Source organism: Chelonus insularis, unplaced genomic scaffold (assembly GCF_013357705.1).
Source record: "Chelonus insularis isolate UGA/USDA-ARS -01 unplaced genomic scaffold, ASM1335770v1 contig_117_pilon, whole genome shotgun sequence".
Classification (NCBI taxonomy): domain Eukaryota; kingdom Metazoa; phylum Arthropoda; class Insecta; order Hymenoptera; family Braconidae; genus Chelonus; species Chelonus insularis.
This window is the reverse complement of record NW_023276358.1, coordinates 435,040-460,302: the sequence shown is the minus strand read 5'-3', so window position 1 is coordinate 460,302 and position 25,263 is coordinate 435,040. Positions and strand designations below refer to the sequence as shown.

The window sequence follows — 25,263 nt, the reverse complement described above, 5'->3', positions numbered from 1 at the left end:
CACTAAACAAATGCATATTGTTGGTTACTGCTAATATTGCATATGGATTAAATACGTATTTAAATTTATTTCTTCACTTCAAATACATATCCATATGTTAAAGCTTATAAATTATGAGTTAGAGACAAGCAAACTCTTCGCATATGTAGTTTATGATACAAATCTGGAAAAACATGAGGATGCACTCTGAATCGCCATGGGAATATTGAAATTAAGTCGGAAATTTTGTCTATTTTCCCATCCCTCTGAGAATTTCCCTACATTGTTGTACTCGGGGTTATTCACCTTAATAAGGTTGAAAAAATGCCAAAGGGAGCATATATTTATCCTCATGGTCAATTACTTATAAAACTTCTCGTATTCATAATAACTCATTAATCAACCATTCAATAGGAATTTTTTTATTCTGTTATAAATAAAAATATTCATTAGAAAGTTTTGTTTATTTTATAAAAAATATATTCCATGATTGCATCACAAATAAATAACTTTTCTAAAAGTTCTCGATGTATTTTTTATTATTATTATTATTATTTTATTTTATTGTTGTAAACTAATAAGTACTAACCTTTACAACTTCTTCAACTCGATTGAATATCTTAAACTTATAGAAAACTGCATGGGTATATAATGGTATACATGGTGCATATATGATCAATCGATAAGACTTACACAACAAAACTTTTTCGACATTGTATTACAGCTATTCATGCTAGTGTCTTCCTTGTTCACTACTTTTCCTTAATCTCAACTCCAATCGAATATGTTATTTTCTCAGCTATTTTAGCTAAATACCTAGCAAAAGACTATTTTAATTAATTCTTCGAAAAGAAAATACGATAAATTGAGTTTACATTAATTATTAAAAGTTATTCTAGAAAATGATGACTAAAATAATACTCCATTTTGAAAATTCATTTTATCTGAATAATTAGGTCTTTTTAAATACTTTTTCTTTGTTAAATTAAATTTTATACTGCATATATAATTTTATTATTCAAAGAAAGAGCATTTTTCAACGTTCATTTTCACTGAAAATAACAAATAATTAAATTATTCATGCAGAAATATAATTTAAAAATTAAACAAAAAAAAAAAAGAATTTTCAATTTACTTTCTGTATGTGAAAGTTAATTTCTGCAAATATATATAAATATGACAGTATTATATCCACGTAAGGATAAAACGAAAGTATGTAGTAATGACAGTCATGTCTTTTCCTCATATCTACTCATCATCTCTCGTGGTCATGCGGTGCTCAGAAGGCTATCGTACCCCCCTTGGTCTAGGAAGCCAAATGAAAAATTACTGCGTGTGTAGATGTAGTGGGCAAGTAAGTAGAATATACTAAAACTACTTTACAAAGCTTATCTAAACCCTCTTATAACATAAAACCGACGTGAACGAACTCTACAGGTCAATTTGAATGCTTCCGGTCGATTAAAAAAAAGTGGCCCTCGTATTCTTGTTTTCTATCTATTACTATTACAATCTCACCAATATTGCCATTCATCAGCTATAAAATTCAGCAGATTCGTACTCTATAAAATATTTTCTCCTCTCATCAGATGACTTCATAATACTTTTTTTAATTACATTATAAATTTGATTGATGACGATTCTACATTACACACAATGCACCTTAATTTTGTAACAAAGCTGAAGAGAGTAACAAGGGACTTGGAACTTCTCACCTATGTGATGTATGACTTCGCTCTACTTAGAGGCAGGAGTATAATTTCTGACACGTGGGAGTAACATACTTTCTATCTCTCTTATTTTTTTTTCTTCAAAACTTTTATTTTTTGCTGCGATTTTTCTTAATATTGAAAAAAAGCATTTATCAAATGTATAAATCATCCTGAACGTTCTTATGAAATGCCATTAATTTATATAATGAAAAATATAACTTAAATCTCCCAAGAATTTGGATCACAATGTCTTTTAGAAAATAAGTAGTCAACTCTAATTGAAAAAATAAAAATTCTTGTCTCATATTATAAATATAAAATGTATGTTCCTTTTAACGCGAAGGCCGATATTTTTACGAGTGTTAACAAAAGGTAACATACAAAAGGAGGTAAAACTATTGATGTCTTTTGATGCATCGAAACATTGTGGTTTATATCGCGACGAGATAAGTTAGTGTATCGTGGAAAGATCTGGAAGGACTCTTGTGTTGGTCGTCAGTGATGCTGTGAGCTGCTGCGAGCAACGGCAGAGATCAGCACAACAGCAGCAGCCAGCAAAAGAGGCGACCGACCGGGCGAGCAGCTCTTGGGAACACATACTATACAGAACCGGTTCCCCAAGTAAGCTCTGCCTCTCCTTCACCTCTCTTCAACTCCTCTTGCATCCAATACCTCCACTGTGGTTCCACGACACTCATCCTACTTTGTCTGGCGTCTTTGTTTCTCATTTACAGTCTCTCCTTCATTCTATTCTCTCTGTTCAACGTTGAGCCGTTGTGCAATCGAACCGAGTCAGCTCGAACGCCATCCGACCGTCGAGGTTACTGCGGGCCATCGCCTAAACCGCAGTAAACCCACTCTTTCCCTTTCTCTCGTACTCTCAGTCTTCCTCGATCTCTCACAACCACTCAAAGACACTTAGCTCGCGTCCTGCTCGTCGTTGTCCTACGTAGGATCTTGGAGATATCTCGTCGACTTCCCTCGACCTCGGAATCAAATAGTCGAGGCTTTTCTCTCATCGAACCAATACCAGTTATCTCTCTCTCTTTTCTCAACTTCTTTCGTCTCTATCTCCAACTTACGAGTGATACTTCAAATAAAATGTCAGAGTAAGCAGTCTCTTGGATGACCATGGATTCGAGTACAGATGACTTGAGAGGCTAGAGAAGAGAGAAGAATTCCAATAGAGTCATTTCTACCCCTTGTCCAAGATATATATTCCAAGATCTATTTTCCTCTGAACAACTTTCCTAAAGTACACATTCAAACTCCGGAAATGTCTTTAGATAAATATCTCACTGCTCACCAAATTATACATCTCCAAAAGGTCTAATCTTAAAAAAATACTTTTTTTCTTCTAAAAATACCTTCAATTATCAACAATAGTTGATCAATAATTTATTACCAAAACAAAACCCGTATTTTAATTTCAAGTAAGGAAAATAAAAACAAAGCCATTGGTAAGAGGAGCCATCAAGAGTGACCTGATTACTTGTCCAAAAGTCACAAAGGAGGGCTTAAATGAATGCTAATTTAGGTGTGTGAAGATGAGTACATATTACCAGGGGTAAAGGTATATATAAAAGACTGTCGGAGAGATCAGATTAAAAGCAGTGTCGGTGAGAGTATCCTCTCTGATTCCTTGGTTGGAAGGAATGTAACGGAGCCATCTTGGTTAAGTCCCCACTGATGGAAGCTGATGGGTGAAGACCTGAAGACTTCCATTCCATCTTTCTTATATATAGATATGCTGTAGCCTAACACAAGGGCTTATAACTCTCTTCATTGCGTTCACCTCGTCCATCCGCGTGCAACTTGGTGTACACGCGAGTCCTCATCTCGTAATGATTATTAAAGCATAAATCTCGCGGCCAAGGACTGTACCATAGAACGAGAGTGGTTTCCGTTCCCGTGACGAACAGCAGTATGGCATGACTTACGTGACTGCATCGTTCTCGCACTTAAACACGATCGGAAACTTGGCCATGATGTGTCTCAGGGCGGTAAAGTTATTTGTCGGTATGCTTTTATGTTTTTTCAACCTAGTGCCGGCGATAATTGCTCATGCCACTGTTTCAATGCATTTGATTTTCACAATTTATACATACACCATTGCAGACATACACAATAGTGGTGACCTATCTACTGTGCAATTAATGACACTGCGTGACTTTTACTTGGCAAAAAAATTTATTTTATAATCTCACCCTGCTACTTCAGCTGAGAAAATATTTATCGCCATTTTAACATACATTTTTTTTTTTTGCCAGTGAATACCGTTGAATATAACAACTTATTTTGACAATAATTCACTTAATAACTCGCTTCTTGTTTCATTTTTTGTCTTCTTTCAACTGAATGTCACTTTTTTACTGAATTTAACTGAAAATACTTCAATTAGCATCAACAAAAGTATTGATCATTCTATGAAGGCTGTTTATAATTAGGTTAATGGCAAATTTCACTCTCTGAAAGATAGACAAGTTTTTATAATACTCTATACAATACGTAAAAGTATATAAATGAAGATTGCATTTATTTTTTGCGTTCAAATTGATCGTTATCTTGAGTAAAAGTTTTGTGCTATGTTGTTGTTGTTTTTTTTTTTTTCAATCTTTTTATATACTTTTGTACACGAAAAAGGCAATGGTGGCAGCAACGTGGTTGGAAGAGAAATTGCTTCGTTTCCGAATCTACCGTGTCAGCTTGATTAGCTCGAACTACTGGACTCTCACTGTGATGCCGTTTTCAACGAGACAGAAAACAAAATCTCCACTTTTGTGAATCCTGCAGATTTTGTTCAAACACAAGACAACAATTCCGGAAATTTAATTGCAGTAAAAAAGAAATGTTCATTCAACAAAAAGGGGCATTTTCCACAATCGCACCAAAACAATTACAAAAAAACAATCCAACAGTTGAGATAAAAACGTCTGCAGCAATTCAAACTGCTGTTAAACGACGGAAGAGAGGTGCTACGAATGTTTTAATACTTTAGGGGAGGATGGATCTTTCAGGAAAGACGTTTTGCCGAGTACAGGATACCAGATGTTCGATCTGCGCCACTCCCTCTTACTCGTTGTGAGACGCATTACTGGTGTGGCTATCCAGTAGAACCCGCTTGATTTTACTCCGTGGGCGGATTACCGATATATCTCCTAGGTAGGTCTGAAGTGAACAACACTTTCTACCTTGAAAGCTATTCAAATTCACCATAGAATCATTCTATTGTATATCAAAACCGAAGGATTTCGATTATCCTGACTCAAGGAGCAATGCTACTGTCATTATTCTGAAACAAAAAAAAACCATCATTTGATTGACATTCCACATCGCAATATCATCATTTTTATTTTTTACTCAACTTCACAAAAGGAATTACACAGCATATCAAATATTTTTTTAATGTCTTTTGATCCTATGTTGATATACCTTTTTTAAAAAAAAAAATACACAGAAAAGTTAATTCCGAGATTATATTAAGTTTTCAAAAACATGATCCATTAATGCCAACATTTCCACCATTTTTCCTGAACAAATCTACAAAGATAATATAAGCTCTTAGATTATGAATAAATCCTTCAATAAAACTCAAAACCTTCAATTTTTAATGCTCACTAATCTCTTCAAGTTTCTCTTGGTTATCAAAGTACCAAGTTTTAAAATAAAACTAGAGAATGATTTCTTTTTATTAATTCGTAGCATAAAATTATTTACTGAATACTTTGAAATATTAATTGAATAATAATTTTTCCTTGTAACTGACAACCAGTGGCACTCCTTCTTGAACCAAGTGACTCAAGTAATCGTAGACTAATGCTACATTGTACAAACCCTCGTCACACCATTGCTGCGAAACTTATCTTAAAGCGAGTTATGGGTTCACGTCTTGACAAATAGCTTCAATTATTTCACCACTGAAGACAATTAATCGTTACGGCTTTTATTAATCTTGACTGCTTTTTAATTAAGCCCCTTTGACCTTTGTATACTCGTACGTTTAAGTCGGTTTATAAGGAAATCTTTTTCATCGTCATTACGAAATATATATATAATTCTTTAGTTGGTCTCAAGTATGTAGCAGATGTCTGGATACTTTTATATATACATATAAATGACATCAAAGCCATAAGCTTTCTAGTCTCATTGGATACTTGCAGTTAATCGAACGATATAAGTAAGTTAATATCGATTTTATTGGCTCGTTAAAAGCAGACTAAGCTATCAAAGTGACTTTTGTACCAAGTGACTCGAATTTCGCTTCTGCATTTATGTATGTGAACGAGCGAATTGACGATCAAAGGCATAGCAATTATCGTGATGGTTTTCATATCAAACAAGAATTCAATGTGGTCTTGTGTATGTATAGTTATTAGGATGATAGACATCTTTGAGTATCCAAAAGAGATGTTTCTGCTGTGGACAGCACAACAATCAATAGATCTCTCATGTGTATTAAAAACTGAATCTAAATACTCAAGCTATCAAAATCTGATTGACACCATGACGGTGAAAATTAGATCTAGATTAGATTTTTTTGTGTTTGAATTGGCTAATAATATTTTGTCATGTCATGATAATACGTCACCTATGTAATTGGTAAATTCAATAACAAAGCAACATTCAATTTTATATTTTATTTGACACATTTGAAAATATTTTTGTATGTCAGATCAAATAATATCATCATTTTTTATTTGACAATAAAAAGATTGACTTATTTTATATTTAAATTTTATAACTTGTCTTTCATTTTCTCCCTTAAAAAAACGTCAATTTAAAGTATAATGGAACTTCTTTTTTGAATAAATTAGTATTTATTTATTCGAAATTTATGCTTCCTCAAAAACCAATAAATGTTTTTCTTCATTGCAATTCATTAACTTTTGTTCACAAAAACATACATTTAATAATAAAAACTATTTTTCCCAAAATAGAGTCCATTATCAATACAAGTGTTTTCTTTTATTCAAATAAATTACTACAAGATTCTATCACATCTATTTTTATTAACATTCTATTTATTAGCTACTATAAATTCCGATACTATCTATATCAATTAGCACTTTTAACATTTAACTTTTCTCTGGCCATATTTTTGATATTTATCTAAATCAAAAATGATTATTCATAGAGTTGATGTGTGTGTGTGTGTGTGTGTGTAAAATAATTATGAGACATTCACTGGTGTGATGTGTAAATAATAAGGACCAGTGGAAAGTGTATTACTTTACATATTTGTCAGCAGTACTTCCACCAACTTTATACTCATAACATAACACTACTGATATCAATGGAGATGACATGTGACCAAATATTTAGTCTACCCTACTCACCTATAATACATGTTTATCCTTTGGTCCTTGACTTGATTAAAGTATATCCTTGTACTTTGTAGCATCATAAACTGAATGTATTTTCTTTATTTTTCAGGTAAGCATGAGATTCAAACAATATGAATGGCACTTGACTTAACGAAAGAGGCTTGGCTTAGTGAGTATCCATCTATATATATTCCATGCTAGCTATGGAGCTATGGATTTGAAAATGCGGATTATTCATGTATCTTAAAATGGGGAAATTATGTAAAATATGGAGGAAAATAATCTGATAAAAGAGGGTGGAAGTGTGGAGAGATGAGAGTGAGTGCATATATAATAGTACATTGAAGGGGATAAGGTATTGAAGTGGGGAAGCTCGTGGCAATGAACGCAATCGTGACATGAGGTGCGCGGGATAGAAAGGAAAATCGCAAGGAGGGCGAAACTCGCCGACGGCATTGAGTACAAGAGGAATGAGAGGAAGCGCACAAGAGAGCTGGCAAAGAAAAAGAAAAGGCTCGTGGGACTCGTACTGCGGAAGAACCATGGCCACTTGGGGAAGGGACCCTCGATCTTTTCGCGTAAAATTTACTGCGTTAAACGGCCGCCTACGCCTCAAGCAGATATATATATATAGACATACATATACGTGTCTGTTCACCTTCGCTAAAACTCCCTAGCTTAGGTACTTCATCTCAGAACACTGCTCCATCTTAACGACTTCCACTTAGTCTGCTTCCATTTGCGAAAAGAATTGTAAACCGGTAGCACGCTGGCATTAAATCTCATTCATTTCATCATCTTTCTTTCAATTCTTGGTCTTTTCACATTTTTACTTTTCATTTTTCTTTTATATTTATACATAACATTTTTTCGTTTACTGTTTAAATGCCAATGAAAAACAGTTGAACATTTTCTGCAATATTTATTTCTACGTTTTTTTCTCCTGGTCCATAAATAATATTTTTGATTAGTAAATGAAACTTATTAGTTATTACATCAATTTAATGTTTAGAATGATGATAAAATTTAAATGATATACATATTTACAAGAAAAAAATAATAAAATCAATAAGATAAAAGGGAAAAGTACTATCGCGATATACAGCTATATTTAATATGATTTTTTTTTTTTTAGCTCAACAGAAGCTTTTAACGTTGATGAAATATTGATAGTATATTTATCTCATTTTACTTTAAATTTTTATGACATTATGATTAATAATAAAAAGAAGCTTTGTTTATTTTTTTTTTTTTTTACAAAGACTCAATGAAATGTTGATTTCAACTGCATGTGGCATTGAATTAAAATTGGATATATTAAATAGGAGATGGATTTGGATGAATCTTGAAGATAAACGAGTTTATATCTCGGTGTCGAATCGTACTTTAGCTCTTAGGATCGTCTCGAGAGAGTACAAGTGTACACGAGTGCAGTGCAGGGACGTGAAAAATATGTGCTATTCAAGCACATGGAAGACATTCCGCGCAAAAGCTATCTCGACACTCTGCGTTCCTGGCAGTAGCCGCACAACCGCAGGGGAAATGACTCCATGTCACTTGGTCTATCGTATATATATGTATATAAATGTGTGTATGTATGTATTGTACACATTACATATATATATATATATATATATATCCTTCTCTGAAAATGCTCTGGAATTTTTGTGCAACCTGCTACGACGTAGATAAATTTTATTTGACTCTTGCTATTTTCATGATCCATTCATTTGTTAAAAAATTCAGTGTTAAAAAATCTACCTTTCTAGAAGTAGAAATTTTTATTTATATTTATAATTGGACTTTTGATGAAAATGGCTTTTGGACTAATTGGTTTTCTGATATGAGTTTTATGACTTTATGTACGAATATACTCTTTTTTATATGGTCTCTGTAATCTTGAATGACGAAATAATGAATTTTCTACATAGCGATAGAGAGTAGGACTCTAAAGAAAAAAAAAGCGATACAAACAAGAATTTGGATAAAGATAATAACTCGTTCGACGAGACAACTAGAATAAGGCGCCGACATATATCCAAGAATGCCATTCCTTGTCTAGTCCGTCTGGGTATAATGGCTCCATGCGATAAGCGTGATGTTACGAACGAAATTTTCAAGAGTCTCTTCTTCATCTAAAACTATGATTCCCTCTTGACCAAAGCCGCTTTGTTACGAGCACATAATTCCATGAATATGAAATTCCAAAGTGGTACAATCGATAACAAATGAAAATAAAAATAAGAGAAAAAAGAAACAAATAGAAACGTAAAGATTGAAAGGAATAAAATATCGAATGAGAAAGAATAAAAATAAATCCAAGTATCGATATTCCCGAAGGTGGAGAGCTACGATTGCGGTTGCAAATCATTTGGGAACCTTACCACGAGAGTATAACGGATGGATTCCGGCCGGAAGGTTCAGGTAATTCTGAACCGATTGCCGATCCTTGGTTGTACTCTCTGTGTTTTGGTCAGCAGTGTTCATCCCCGCTGAGGTCAATATTGCAGTTAATCTATGTTACGATTGTATCTGTTCATTGGGTTACGAAGTACCGCGGCACGAGCCCTTGGACATTAATTGCCGTTGTTACTGGCAGCAACGATCGAAGATACCAGATAGTTTCGCTGCATTCACAGTACCGTATGTGTTTGTAATTGCAATGCGAGAGTACTGTAGAGAGAATTCACAAAGCAATTCTGATCGATACGATGAAATAGTAGGACCGCAAGATAATAATTAAAAGAAATCAAATGTTAATGGAAATTTGAATGCGAACAAAAAATTATCTCTCTCCCTTTTAAACATGTTGGTTTGTTTTCCAACATTCTGTATTCTAAGTATTTGCAAGCCAATTAAAAGTGGATTATTTCAATGGAAATTTTTCATAATAAAACAAGTAAAGTCAAATGATTGATGATTAACAAAGTATGTCAATGAAAATTGAAATAAAGTTGTAGTGAATATAAAAATAATTAAAGATGATGGTGTATTTTAATGATGTACTCTAAAGAGTTTAATTTCTTAAATTATTACAAGGGGATCGTATTAATTACCTCACGCTCAACGGGTTGGAGAATAATCACAACGTCGAAACTGCATCGTCCTGGCAGAACTCCAAACTCAAGCCACGAAACTCGAAACTCGTAACTCCTGCTTGCGAATGAAACGTTACGCCTTCGAGCAATGGTAGTAATTATTCTGTTGCATCGATTATTATTCTCCAAGTATATAACGAAAATGTATAATATTACACTATTGCCAAAATCTCGGATAATTTCATTGAAGATGATCTGGCATCTACGGGTAAATCTTAGTTAGCCATCAAATTCATCTAAATGGAAAGGAAATGAACCTGTAGTTGATGAAAGTAGCTACAAATTCCCTAGCGGTATTTAATGGGCTGTTCAGTGTGTCGTGTTGTTGACCGCACTACCGGTCCCTGCACTTATTGTTAGCTTCTCGGCTTTCATCCGCACCCATGATGCTTTATCTTAGCCTGAGGTCTACATCCCCAACTAACTGCCTTGTTTTTACAAGCATAGCCTAAATGTGTTTCTGTGTTTCGATTAATGAGAGGACGATAAAGCCGCACATGGATTTTGCCTGAGTCAACTATACATTAAATAAACCATTCACTCTCATATCTACTCTCTCTTTTTCTCTCTTCTCAAAAAGATACTTGTCATTATGTCTTTATCTGTATGCGTGTATGTTTAAATGTGTACCTTTGAAACTTATATACCCATATCACTTCACTTTTAAAGAGATCTTATAATGTATATTGAGAAATGATGACACATAGAAACTCCTCAACGCTATCTTTAACATTCTTAAGTATTCAACTAATTCTTTTTACCAAACAATAAAGTAACTAATATATTTCTCCACGTGTACATAAATTTTTTTGTGTTTTGGAGTCGAGTATTTTTAATTATTTTTTTACTCCAAAAAAATATAGGAAGATATGATAAAACAACAAACTACTAATTATGTATGTGGTTCTTAGAATAATGGTTTGTATGGGAGAAAAAAAATTGTTACAGTTAGTTCTTGAACTAACCTACTCCAAAATAGGCCCAATAATAAGCCTTACTAATTCATTAAATATTAAGAAGGGCCGTCATGTCTTACAAGTCCGTTATGTCCTGAGTTCCCCTAAGTCAAATAATTAATTAATTGTCGAGCACATTAGTTCCAGTCTATTATTTTAAAATTATATATTAATAATAATAAGTTGCATAAAGTGGCTGAATAATTGTCTAACGGCCTAATTTTCTGTGGGTAGGGTTTCTTAATAAACCGTTAAAATGATTTTTCTAACATTTCATGCAGCATGTTTATATGATTGTTTTGTAATATTTGTCTACTTTCTGGTTAGAAATGATTATAATAATTATGAGTGTTTATCGTGGAAACAGAGAATTATGAGTAATGTAAGATAAAAAAAGTAAACATTGACTTATAAATTGACTTAACAAAGCGATCTCGAAGAAATGATACATGTGATTGCTCAAGACTTTCTTAACTTTAACTCGGAAGTTCGGAAAAAAAGGATATATTTGAAAAGGTCATGATTTGCCAGCGGGAAAAACGTCGACAAAAGGTGTATATATAATTGCAAGATTACTTTACGATACCTACAACTACGGAATTTCTATAATTTAATTGAAATTCTTGTGCACCTTCACAAGACTACAATAGCTGAACCCATGCAAGAGATAAGTTTAAAGTTGGAGAGTAGCACACAATGAGAATGTGAAGCTATAAGCTTGCAAGAATGCAATGATGAAATTTGTTGAAGGTATCACACCACTGTAACATATACATATGAGGATGAAGTTGGATTCATAAATTTAACAAGAGTAATTAGTACATGCAAAAAATGTTTATTAAAAAAAAAAAAATAAAAAGAATAACAAAAAAAAAAAAACTGGATCATTGTCCTTGCTCGTTAGATAAATCGTGTGCACCCGTCAAGAGAGAAGCAAAGTTGTTGCTCATCCGTAAAATTTCCAGACGGTTAACCATACTGACATCCACAGTGCCAAGAAAGTGTTTTACAAGCGACCTCGTTGAAATGTTATAAAATTGCTACAAACAAAATCTATTCTGGAATAATAGAATTATAAATTCTACCAATGGAAAAAAAATGTTTCATTAATGCATTTAAATTTTAGTGATAAAAAAAAAAAAAAAAATATGTAAATCTTTAGAAAGTTTCATCCTAGAAGCTTAAGAATAGATTTCAAAGAACTTTTGTTTTAAACATTTGGAATGTTCAAGTTACGAATAAATAACCATTTTGGAGTTTTTATTGAATAGATATTAAAAAAGAGTCGTGATCTAGATCTATTGTTTATCAATGTGAAATACTTTAGTTCATAGGGTAGAGATGATTTAGGAAAAAAATTGTACACTGATAAAATCATGTTGGTGAATTAAGAATAATTCGATTATTAATAATAATATTCTCAAATAAAATAATAACTCTTGTGCATAGAATAACAGAGTGGATAACACATTTATGTTGCACAGGTATTGTTTTATTTGAGAATATTATGATGAAGAATAAAATTATTCTTGATCCAAGAATATGATTTTAGTGTATGAGCTAGGATATCCAATATTTGAATAATGTGATTTTTATGCCAAAGACATATACTTAATAGCTTATCTCAAAGTGGCGCCATCGAAGATCTACTATTAGTCCATAAATCATAAAAGGGGTTGAAAAGCTCTAGAGTTAGCATAGACTATCAACGTTCATTACGTTTGTACTAATGTTTGGGTCGTGAAAAAATTAGTATCGGCGACTTGGCAAAGGAATTATGCGTGGGCTATTATGTGGCAGGGGTCTGTGATCGAGAAAAAAAAAGAGGTCCAACGTGAGGTGCGCCGAGAAACACGGAAGACGTTATGGCCCCGACACATGCACGCCGATTGGATCTGACGCCACGCCTCTGCACGAACTAATAATTAGACACCTTTATGCACGATTCATGCTCCGCCTCTTTCTCTCTCGCACCCTTAACACAACACCGCTCCCTCAACTCTTTTGCTATGCGGTTTACCCTTCTTTTTGAATTTCCAGCCGCGACCAGTGCAACGTGTGCATTTAATTCAAAATCGTTACGCATACTACCTGCTAGTCACTAGCATGGTGTACACACCTCAACTAGCACAAAATTCCATACGTATTTGCTTTGTTCTCTCGCGCCAGCACAAAGCCTTCAATTTCTTTTGTAATGTTCCTGTCAGCTTCAATAACCAATGTACATTGTATAATTATGCCTTCAATAATTCTAGTATATCAAACAACAAACTGGATTAACGGAAATGTGTACAGTTTGATATTGTTTGATGTAGTTAATTTACAAACAGGACAACTATATCTAAGTTTATTAGTTTGAATCGTTCTCTTTGTTACATTAATTTGCATTTTAATTATACACATTATTGCCATTACACTGATTAACTTGATTTAATTGGTACCTTTTATCAGTCTTTCTTTGTTTTTTTTTTTTTTTTATAACATTTGATACACAATAATTCATTGAAATAGTCTTTGGTGTAGAAAATAGTTGAATCTATAATTTCATTAATTACAACTAATGTCAATGGAATGGTTACAAAAAAGGGTGGTAATTATTATTGAAAAGAAAATCCATTTTCATAAGTCGAAGGAAAAAAAATGAGGGATTGAAAGATTGCCTATTAAATATGATGAGAAAGAAAATTTCCATTTAAAAAAAATAGGGTTGAAAGGAAGTTTAAATTGAATAAAAGATGCTCACTCTTATAACAATGTAAAAGTAAATAACGGTATAATCCAACAGAATTTCTTTTAATAATTATTATATATAATTATCAAAGGAAAGAATCTTATTAATAAAGACATTGTTCTTTTTAATGGTGAATACCATAGAAACAGCATTCTTATAATGCAGGCCTCTGACGATCAAAGGAGCGATCTTCTTCGGCCACTCGTCACGCGTCTTGGACGAGGAATTTCTCGGTCATTTCCTCGTCTTCCCGTGGACACCACATCATAGCTTTATGCCGCTTCCTAGCATGATTGCAATTCAAAGCTGTTCTGAAGATAGATCTCGTGATATGTCTTCACTCAAGCGTCATAATCTTGATTAAATGTTTAAAAAGTTTAAGTACAACAAACTTTTATTAATGAAAACAAAAAATTTGCACGCAGTTATCATAAATAATCAATAGTGCTATGAAAAAAACAAAAAAAAATAATTAATCATTCAATCTATTTACATTCTATTTCTATCTCCACTTTATCAAAAATAACTCATCAAGACCTCAACAATTAATTAGCAATTAAATATTTTTATCCAAACAGTCTATTTTACATCAAAACACTCTTTTTATCAGCATCAAAGCAATCGAAATAATTCAACGTGTGGTTGTATATGTACACATGTATTAAAGTATTATTGTAAGATCACTGGATGATTCAGTTGAGAGATCCAAAAAAAATTCAGATGAATCGCGTTTGATGCATAAACGTCTAGAGTGTATATGTGTGTGGTTGAAGAAGATTCAAAGCATCAAAGAGAGGGTCGAAGGGAAACACACACGGCTCATTGCCAATTAGGTGGCCATACGCCTGCAGCTATCGAGTATATAACCGAGAACCTACCGAGGAAATGAGAATCCAGGCGTCTCACGCGCGGCATTCCACAGACACAGAGAGACCAAGAGCACGTTATCGGCTCACCGCGTCTGAACGTCCGCCTCTTCAGCTCTCTACGGACTAATGCCACACTGGCCACCTAATCGGCGTATGCAAATCACAGGGCGGCATGCTTGACGCATTCGTATAATCAATGCGTCTCTGATGGATCGATGGAAAAACGAGAGTTAAGGGATTTCCTAAACCAAAACCCCATGAAATGTTTTATGTTGTTGTTTTTTTTTCTCCTCCTAGTTTTCACAAACAACTTTAGTGCATAGATGCATTCAGTTGAATTAATAATATTTCCAGCATTCAAATATTCAGTTGATTGCTCAGTTGATTTAATTATGAAAACCTGAAAAGAGTTATCTGTTGACAATTAAATTGTTATTTGCCATTTCATTAAATTGATATTTTAATTCTTACCACGTATAACAAGATCATTGATTTTCAATTTGTTTTACACTACTGTTCAATTATTACGTTTCAATTACAAACGTGAGACATATATTTTTCCTCAAGCTTGAATAATTTACCAATCAATGTTTTCCAATTCTATTAATAGACTTCTGCAGTCATGCAGTCTAAATAATCCTGCATGTCGTAAGCTTGTAATAGTTTAAAAATGAACAAATGGCACGAGATGAGAATGCATTCAAGTAATTCTTGGTATTTTAGCAAATTATACTATCGTGAATATGTTTTTTTTTCAAGTAAAAATTTCCAAAATAATTTAAGGATAAAAATAATTCAATTAATCAATACAATTAAGATAGTTATAAAGAAATAAAATAAAAATAAATTGCAAATAAACTTAGTAAAATTTTTTATCATTAGTTGAAAATCAGTAATTAAAACAGATTCACGTGATTGGCATGGCATCGAAGGAGAAATTAATTAAGTAACGTTGAGGTTCGTTGAAGGTTCGTGAGTGTTTGAAATGAGGTGCGCCAGTGCGGAAAGTGTGGAGAGAATGAGACAAAAAGTAACAAAAGAAGAACGAAAGAAGGTAGAAAAAATGAAAAAGAAAAAAAATGAAAGTAAAAAGAGACAATCTAAGACGTTCAGAAAGAGCCCCGGCTATCAGGGTCATTAGTTACGGATGTCCTGTCCAAACTGAGACCACTCTCGCCTTGATAAACTCAAAGAAAGATCCTGAATATATAAAGTGAAAGAGAATAAGAAACAAGTAATCGTTGAGTGTTGGTAAAAGCCACAAATAATATCTTAAAGTTGGTAATATAACGGTCAGGAATAAACGGTCAAGCAAACCTTTTAAAGAATATAACAATATTTTTTTCTGATATGCCAAACTTACATTCCAAAGTGTATCCTCATTTTTCCTCGCTAATGCATTGTCTTGGAACATATCAAAAAGTTATTTCAAGTAATATATAGGCTTATGATATTCAACTGTAATTTAACGTCGTAAATAAAAAATAATGGCATTCAATTATTCATGGCAAATCATAATGCTTCGAAAGATAATTCAATATTTTATTTCCTTTCTCATACGGATAATTATATTGGCATTAAATCAGATCCAATAGAAATATTATATCGCTGCACCTATTGTGCTTCAAGCTTATCAAATATCACGTTTAAATTAATCTCAGCAGCGATCGAAAAAAAAAATGTCATAATAATCTCTCGCTTCTATTCTTATTTTTTAGAAATATTTTATTCAATATAATAGACTCGTTACCTGTAACATAGTATCTGTTATGTAAATAAACAGGTACGCTTTAAGGAGCAATAAACATTGATTATAAATTACTTTATTTTTATTTGTATATTTTAATATTGAAATATTTATTACTCCAATCTATCCTGTATTATTATGAATTTATTTTTTAATTGATTCAAAGATGATTGAATGATAAAATTATCTCAGTTGAAATATTATTAAAAAGCTTTAAATCAGTTGGAAATATTCACAATTTGCTCTTGAGACTATCAACAATGCATTTAAGCTCTTTAAAGAAGAACATCAATGTTATTACTTGCCGAGTACACGAGATATTTCTTGCAGGTCAACATTAAATGTAGTACAGGCGCGTGCGATCACCCTCTATCCTGGAACCCTATATAATATTTTACACAGCCAGAGCTCTGTTGCAGGCAGATCTTCAACATCCTAACGTTCAAGAGGTGGATGCGAATGAGTACAAATAGACTAGAAATAATAAGCGGCGAAAAGCTGAGGCAAAAGCCCGCGGGAGTAGAAGTGCCAGAAGAGCTAAAAGTAGCTAACACTACTACACTAGTGTTATATAAGAAAAAGAGAGAAGAGAATGAGTGGTTGTAGCGTAGGGGTGGGCGTACTTGCTGTTATCTCGTTTGTTTCCTCGATGAAATATTGACTAGTAGTTTCAGATTTTCTCTCTTTTTCTTACTCAACTTTTCTCAAGAATTCTGACCACTACACACCTCTCTATATACACACTTTTATACTACATCCTCAACTCTTGTTATTCCTTCGTTCTTATTGTACCACTTGTATTATACCCATTTGAATTGGGCCATTTTTTATATTAACACTTTTGGAGTAAAAAAAAAGAAACAACTTTAGATGAAGATTTTTTTCATTGTTTCATTTTTGTTTATCAATTAGATTGTATTGACATAATTTATAACATCTTTCGTGTGGATTCACTTAGAGAAGAAATATTTGATATTTATGGATAATATTACGTGGGAATATTAAAGATAAAAGTACATGAAGGTAAAGAAAAAAAATAAAAAATAATGGAGAAGAGAGAGCCATAGTCTTGACATATATTCTTTGCTGAGGAATTTTTGCTTATTTTTTCACTAGCTCCAGCATAAACGTAATATCTCGACAGGTAGGATCATTGGTAAGCCGATAAACGATATCCGTATCTGACACAAATCCAAGGTAGAAATGTGCTGAATATATCCCTGCTTATATCCTTATCCTCACTTATAACTTTCCGCTTGGTTTTGACCATTAATATCATCCGTCACGTCTGTTTCTGACTGCAGTTTTTAGGGACTGATTATATTTATCAAAATAGAAATAACTTGCAGACAAATCACTGCTTGAATAGCTAGATGATTAATTAAACTAAATGAAAATAGCGTCAGACTAAAGTTGATACACAATATGTATCCACAAATATATATATATACACATATAGCTAGGGTATGAATGGTATTGTGGGTCAGTACCTTCTCGCACAGGAAGAGTGAAATATTGTTCTTGATCAACAATAGTCCCGCTGTGTGTCTTAACAGCAAAAGAACGTATGGTTTCGTGTCTCAACGAAACAACATCGAGCTGACGACATCCCGCAGCTAAAAGTATCCTTTCATGTTAGCCGCTGGGACAACGGGTGGTATACGCCTCGATGTATAACCCGATTTTATCCACTCCTCTACCCCTTCAAATATCTACTATTATTGCCACATTAGTAACAATTCGCCAAATGTCGATTTTCCCATAATTGTCTTTTATCACAATCACTAAATGTGATCATATTGACTTTAACTCTTGATATTTTTCATTCAAGATTAATCATTTGCCATACATTTATTGATAATGTTGATTATCAATCTGTCCTGTTCAAATCAATTCATGAAAATTATTGAAACTGAGCAAAAGATTATCTGAATAATCCACATACTTATTTTATTGTGATTTTATAATCATTATTATTATTATTATTATTAACTAATGATTATTTTATATCTTGTTTTAATTCAAGTGTTGGAATGTTTAATATACACTGTCAAGCTTCTTTTGTTGGAGTACCATTGATTGCAATGTTTCAAATAAATATACAAAATGTGAAAGAGATTTAATAAATGAATGTTATTTGCTTGCAGAACGTTATGAAACAGCTTATGAATGTGAAGGAAAAACTTTAAGGTTAGAATGCGGCGAGGGCGAATTAATACATCTGATAAGAGCAAATTATGGAAGGTTTTCTATTACAATATGTAATGAACATGGCAACACAGATTGGAGCGTCAATTGCATGTCTCAAAAGTCCTTCAGAGTTCTTCATAGCAGGTAAATAATCAACTTTTAAACTTTAAATTCACGATTATTCGTTTAGTTTTAATTCAATATGAATATTTTGCAATATCAAAACGTGAAAGAATAGAGGGAAATAAAAAAAAAAAGAAAGACTTGAACGATTTCACGTGGGAGAGCAAACTGGCCAATTGCTTTACCATTGAAATCTGCATTGGTTTTAGATCTTAATGAGATAGAAATAAATTACAACAGCACATTTCTATTCTCATTTTTAATCTAAAACTGAGAATTCAGTCACATTTCCCTCTTTTGTTTCACTAAATAATATCGTACAGAATCATCTCATCCTTTCCAATCAACAATCCTTTCATTTCCTTTACTGATTCCACTACGTGATAGAACCTAATGTTTTACTTTCCGTATAATAAACATCTGGAGATATTGAAAAAATAATTTTCTATTTTCACATTATTATTTTTATTGAATAGTATTTAATTAAAAAATACAAAATGTAAAATTATTTTTTCAATACCTTAAAAAAGTATAGCCTATTAACAAAAGTTTATGGGTTTGATAATGGGGCTTTTTTGTAATTGTCTATATTTCTTGACTACAATATCCTACTACCTACTAAATAAGTCTGGTATATTTGAGTGAAATAACGTTTACAATTGCTTTGCTTTCTGCCTTGAAAGAAAATAACAGTTTCCTTCAGAAATAATACTTAGGCTTGATATCGAAAATTTGACTAAGATAACCATGACCCAATTAGTATTCTTGGTAAATTGAAATGACTGTTGGGTTGATTTGAAATCAAATATATGACTGTGCTTATATTCTTCTACTTAATTTCATAATTTCTATTCTTTGCACTCTTTCATTTCCGGCATTGTGCAACTACCGTTTATGAAGAGTACTATAGAGAGTGATGGGTATAAAAGAGCCTTGAAAGTAGACTCTCTGAAACTATATAATTACGAATTTCCATTTATCGAGACGGCATCGGTTGGCCAGTCGACTGATACGTCGCGATATGTCGGGCACAAACAAACGAGAATGCAAAGTAATTGACCGTGAGATGGTAACCGCTAACCCATCCATGTACGAACGAACATGACCGCGACGTCCATATCCCATCCAACTTGTATAATATCATGTACGAGTATATTTGCATGTGTTAATTACGTGCGAAGTCTATTATTACTGTGTTGGAGTGATATATACCCCACGCAGTTTGATAAATTCATAATCATAAGTAATTTTAGTCGTGCTCGTTGTCATGGATTCTATTGTATGAAAATCTCAGCTACTGAATAGAACATTTTTTTTTTTTGACAATTTTCCAAAAGTAGCTAATATTTTTTTTTTTTTCTTATAGTTATAATTCATTGATATTATTTATTTGTGTGCATTTTGAACAAAGTTGTAGAAAAATATTTAAAAATTATCCAACTGCATATGTGAACATGATATTGAAAGAATAAAAAATAGTCACTTTGTAAAAGCTTTACATAGAATTTTCTATTTTTAATTTTTTATAAACACAAACAAGAGAAAAATTGTTTTAAAAAAATAGTATACCATAAAATAATTGAGAGTACACTATAGCTGAAGAAATATGATCTAATTTCAGAGTTAAATTTTTTTATAATTTATAAAAAAATACTCTTTGAACTCTGCAATTATTTTTTTATTGGTACTCTATTTTATTTTTATCATGCTTTATTAATCTCATCTTCTTCAAGATGATCGATTTTACCCTACAATTTTCTATGTATAAAGTTCTAGAGTAAACTATCAACTATTAAAATTATTTGTTACATAATAACCCACAATTTTGATCATAAAATTTTTGTTAAAATAATTTAACTTAGAATATAAAACTTTTTAATTAATTTGCTACCTGATGCTTTGATAGTAAAAAAAAAAAAATAAATTAAAATTCAGAAAACATTTCTCTGTTGAATTAATAACAATTACGTGACAATTATAAATATTTTGAATATTTCAAGATAGAGACGAGACAATCGATTTGTTGAGCATTGAAGTAACGTCAACACGTCAATGCACGCGATCTACAACACGTATTTGTATATAGATATACACACATTGAATGTTGATATATGAACAGGTATGTGCCAGATCGTATAAGTAAATGATATTTGTGTATCGGAAATAGTATGAGTAGAGGAGATACAGTGTGTGTGTGCTTTCCAACCAATATGGGACACATGACATGCCCGAGAGGCGTATTTAGTGGTTATAGGTTACTCAGACGCGACATTCCAGCGATGTGCTTTTCCAATAATATGCCAACGGGTAGGTGTTAATTGCATACGAACAAGCCTCACGCAGGCACGTCGGCTATGTGCTACGAAGGATAATAATTAGTCGATCAATACTCGTTTTCCCTAAAAATGTCTTGATCAATTTTAAATATATTTATGTGTTATCGGTCTAGGATAATTAATTATTCATTAAAAAAAATAAATGCACCAACTCTGTTATTTTTAGAAATGAATAATTAAATTTTTTTAATTAAATAATTCCAACTGAAAATAAAAATGGAGGAATTTATTCTAAAAGAAGAGTGAGAGTTGCAAGCCTCATCATAAATGTTGCCATTAAACCAATTGGTAGATGATTGTAAAAAGTTAAATACGCCGATAATTTTTCGACATATATCAATACCAAAGTAATTGTAATGGGGAATTAGGTTGAACAAAAAAAAAAAAGAGGATCTTTTTTATAGTTATCGTGCAATTAAAATAACGCTCTTGACCATGGTACACATTACGTGAAATTGCTAGGTAACCTTTCCTCGCGTAACATTAAAATTAAAATCCAATTTCCGGTCATGTCGGCTTGTCTGCGTGTACTTGGCCGCCTTTAATCCAATTTCCCGGGGCTAAATCCTGATTATCGTGGTATGCTAATTACAAACGAAATCCGCTAATGAGTCCACTGTTCTAATTAACAGAGTCATTATAATACTTATCTAGTGTATTTTACAAAATTTGCGATAACGCGTGCCAATAACATCACAAAAACAAAAGTGTAAACACTGTTTCAATATATTTAATTAATTATATTTGGTTTAATTGACATTTGTAAATCAATTGTGCTATCTATTGGTTTTGAATTCAATTATCTTATATCATCAAACTATCTCCAATAGGTTATTTTATTATTCAATGAAAAAATAAATTTATTATAAAGCACACTGTTGATAAAATTCTCTCACAATTATTAAATCATTTTAAGAGTGATAGAAAAAAAAACAATATTTATTTTGTAAAAGTGATGATTATTCTAGACACAGTTTCGTGTTTGAGTAGACTTACATTGTTAGATACTTTATTCGTAAGATTATAAAGTGGTTGTCGTGTGAATAATGCAACTTAAAGTTCTACTATCTATGGAGTCAAGATGATAATGCGGATTACGAGAGGATAACGCGAAGATATTAGAATTATGTGCCCGGAAGCATAAATCTATCAGTAAAAAATAAAGTAAAACATATAACATATCTTTTCAGTCTCTTTAGGGATTCATAAACTGTATGACAGATACAAGTAGACAATATGGGAAATTTTATACTGTTATATAGCATATATATATATATATGCTATATCTACGTAGCAGTAAAGTTTAATAATGCAATAAAATTAAGTATTCCCAAATGACAGTTTCTCGTGTTTCATCGGAGTTTCAACGTCCAAGCTGTCGCATATTTCTGCTACGATCTCATGTTCTCGTTAATGTGAGGCGATGAGATATATATCGCACGATGCATATAAGCTCCACATGCTCCAGGTATTCTGGTCATTTCAAAGTTTCGCTTCATCTCGAGTTATCAGTGAATGTTTGTCGGCTGCAGGCTTCTATCATACAGAAACTCTTCAAATCTAAACGCACAAACTCTTTCACCTGATATTTGTTCGCAATTCACTTTAGAAGAACGCGAAAATCAAGAGATCAGAGTGATTTTAACATTTCAAACTTTGTGAACTTTAGGTATTTGAACTCTCCATGAGATTATTTACTAACTAATAGCTCCATTCCTGTATTTTTCCAACTACTAACCATCATCATTAATTTGAACCAATATTAGACTCGTTTTATATATATATATATATATATATCCGTATGTTTTATCAGTAGATAAGTCTATAGTACATCTCACCCACTTATTACAGCACCATATTTAACTCTAATCTCTACGACTACCTTCAGTCCATTTTTATCACATTTCTGCTGCTGCTTCTTTTTTTATCTGTACTTCATTAAGCTGAGAAAAAACAATCATTTCTAAAAAGCACATCTTACCTAACATTAATGAGTACATATATATTATAAACCTTTGAATTTTTATCATTTTATCACTGGAAAATAAATTATTAACATAATTGTCATTTCCATCTTAGACTCAAAAAAATTCTTCTATGTGTATTTCAACATTTTATTCTCCTCATCAACAATCAAAATAATCTGTATTACATCATCATGGCTTATTAACTTAACATTTCAGTTTTGCTAACTTTAATATTCATTTGATTACATTACTTATAAAAATAAAAAACAGTCACCAATTGAGGCACGTCTTTATGTGTCGTCGTTGTTAAACCGCAATGTCTCTATTAACCCAGCACGAAAGTATATACACTTATATAAACACATAGAATATACACCTCGCATTCCTCGCGGTCACCTTACTCCATTCCTACATCAGATCGAGTTCGTTAAAATATTATAAAAATGCGCAGGAATGATTATTTTTATTTTCACGTAAATCTCGCAGGTGTAATGGGCATCGCTCATGCATGTTGGATGTGAGCAGCAAATTTTTTGAGGAGGATCCTTGTCCCGGAACCGGAAAATACATCGAAGCACAATTTCATTGTATAGGTTGGTTATTGTTTTTTTTTGTTCTGTTTTGAAGCGATTTTTCCCCTACACTTGGCAAATCGAGCTCGTTTCATTAGGAAATTTTTGACAATAAAAACGTTCCAATCAATTTCACAAGATATCCTCAATTTTGTATAGCACATATATTTAGTAGGTAGGTCAATGGGCTTCATGAAGGAGCTCTTAAACTCTTCACCTCTAATCTAAGGGAAGATAAGTACGTAAAATCCATGAATTCATTCAATGGATCTAAAGCAACAAAAGCATGATCGTCAGAAAAAGTATCGTTTAGAAATGGAGAGCAAGAACCAGAGACAAATAAAAATCAATCGACACGATAAAAGCCACGATTCCCATTTTCCCTCAGAGCTTCGAGAAACTACGATAATGCCCTGAGGTTTTACGAGAGGCTGAACGTCGATACGTGGCTTGCTTTTCAAACGAACTAGCAAGTACGGAAAAATGATGGCATATTATTCTACAAAAGCTTGTTTTTTTATTTCCTATCAGTGTTCTTGGATTATCGATAATAGAAAAAGTTGATACATTGATAAACAACTAAATAAAATATCGAAAATGATGAGATAAAAGTCTTTTTCTCTCGAACGCTTTTTTATTTGAAGCAACGAGAACGAAATAAGTCCAAAAATTATAAGCATAGTGAATTTTATAATGTACCAATATGTAAAAAATTTATATTTAGTTATCTTCTCAATAATATATTTTATCAAGTCAAATGAAAAAGTTTAATGTTTTTCAAATTTATTTTTCATTCAATTAAAAAAATATCAAATAGTCATATTAAATCCATATAAAATGATATCATTATTTTTTGATATTTTATATGTGAATGAATTTAAAAGTTCTGTACAAATAATAATGTAATTCTGTTTTATTATAATATTCATCATAAAAGAAAAAAAATTATCTAAAAAAAAAATTATGTATGTATTATTATTATATGTTAATACTTTATTGATGAAATATTTAAAAACATTTTCACGTAAACCTTTAAATAGAAGAATATTAATATGATCAAACTACGAAATGCACATGAATAAATATATAAAATGTTTTCATACATTTATAATCATAACAATAATAATTTAATAATAATAGAGATTATTGAAAGAAATATGCATACAATAAATCCATGGCAATACGTTCGAAAGTTTGTATTAATAATGAAAAATAAGCTAATAAATACATTGAATTTTCAATGGTTAATCGTTCAGGTGCCAACAAAAACAGAATTGCAGCATCATTGCATCACCATTACATTTTGGCGATCCTTGTCCAAGTACTCTCAAATATCTCGAAGCGCATTATAAATGTGTATCTGGTGAGTAGCTTTAATGATTATCAAACAATCTCTTCGAAGAGTTTATTTCTATGCATCGAATGAATTTTAATCCACCAAAGAGGTTGTTGTATTATTTTTATTTTATTGATTATTTTATTTAAATAAAATTTCAAAATTAGAGTTTATTAAATTAAATAATTACATATTAAAATATTTTATTGTGCACGTTTTTATTTAGAATTTAACTTAGAACATGACATAATAGTTGATTTTATTTCATGTTATAGTTAATTTAATAATTTGTAGGTTTTATAAGACACCATTAAATCTATACG

The 25,263-nt window shown here is 32.0% G+C and overlaps 1 protein-coding gene across 8 annotated transcripts in view; it reads left to right on the top strand.

Moving 5' to 3' along the window:
• The window catches only part of LOC118065108 (latrophilin Cirl-like), a 101,505-nt gene that overhangs the window by 66,358 nt on the left and 9,884 nt on the right, over positions 1 to 25,263 (top strand). For 7 of the 8 annotated variants that reach the window (XM_035080197.1, XM_035080186.1, XM_035080179.1 and 4 more), the window contains 2 exons: positions 18,564 to 18,750; positions 24,861 to 24,967. In XM_035080197.1, coding sequence (XP_034936088.1) covers positions 18,564 to 18,750; positions 24,861 to 24,967 — 294 coding nt within the window. Of the gene's footprint in view, positions 1 to 18,563; positions 18,751 to 23,518; positions 23,626 to 24,860; positions 24,968 to 25,263 lie in introns of all 8 variants that reach the window. The other variant, XM_035080205.1, reaches the window with a different exon arrangement.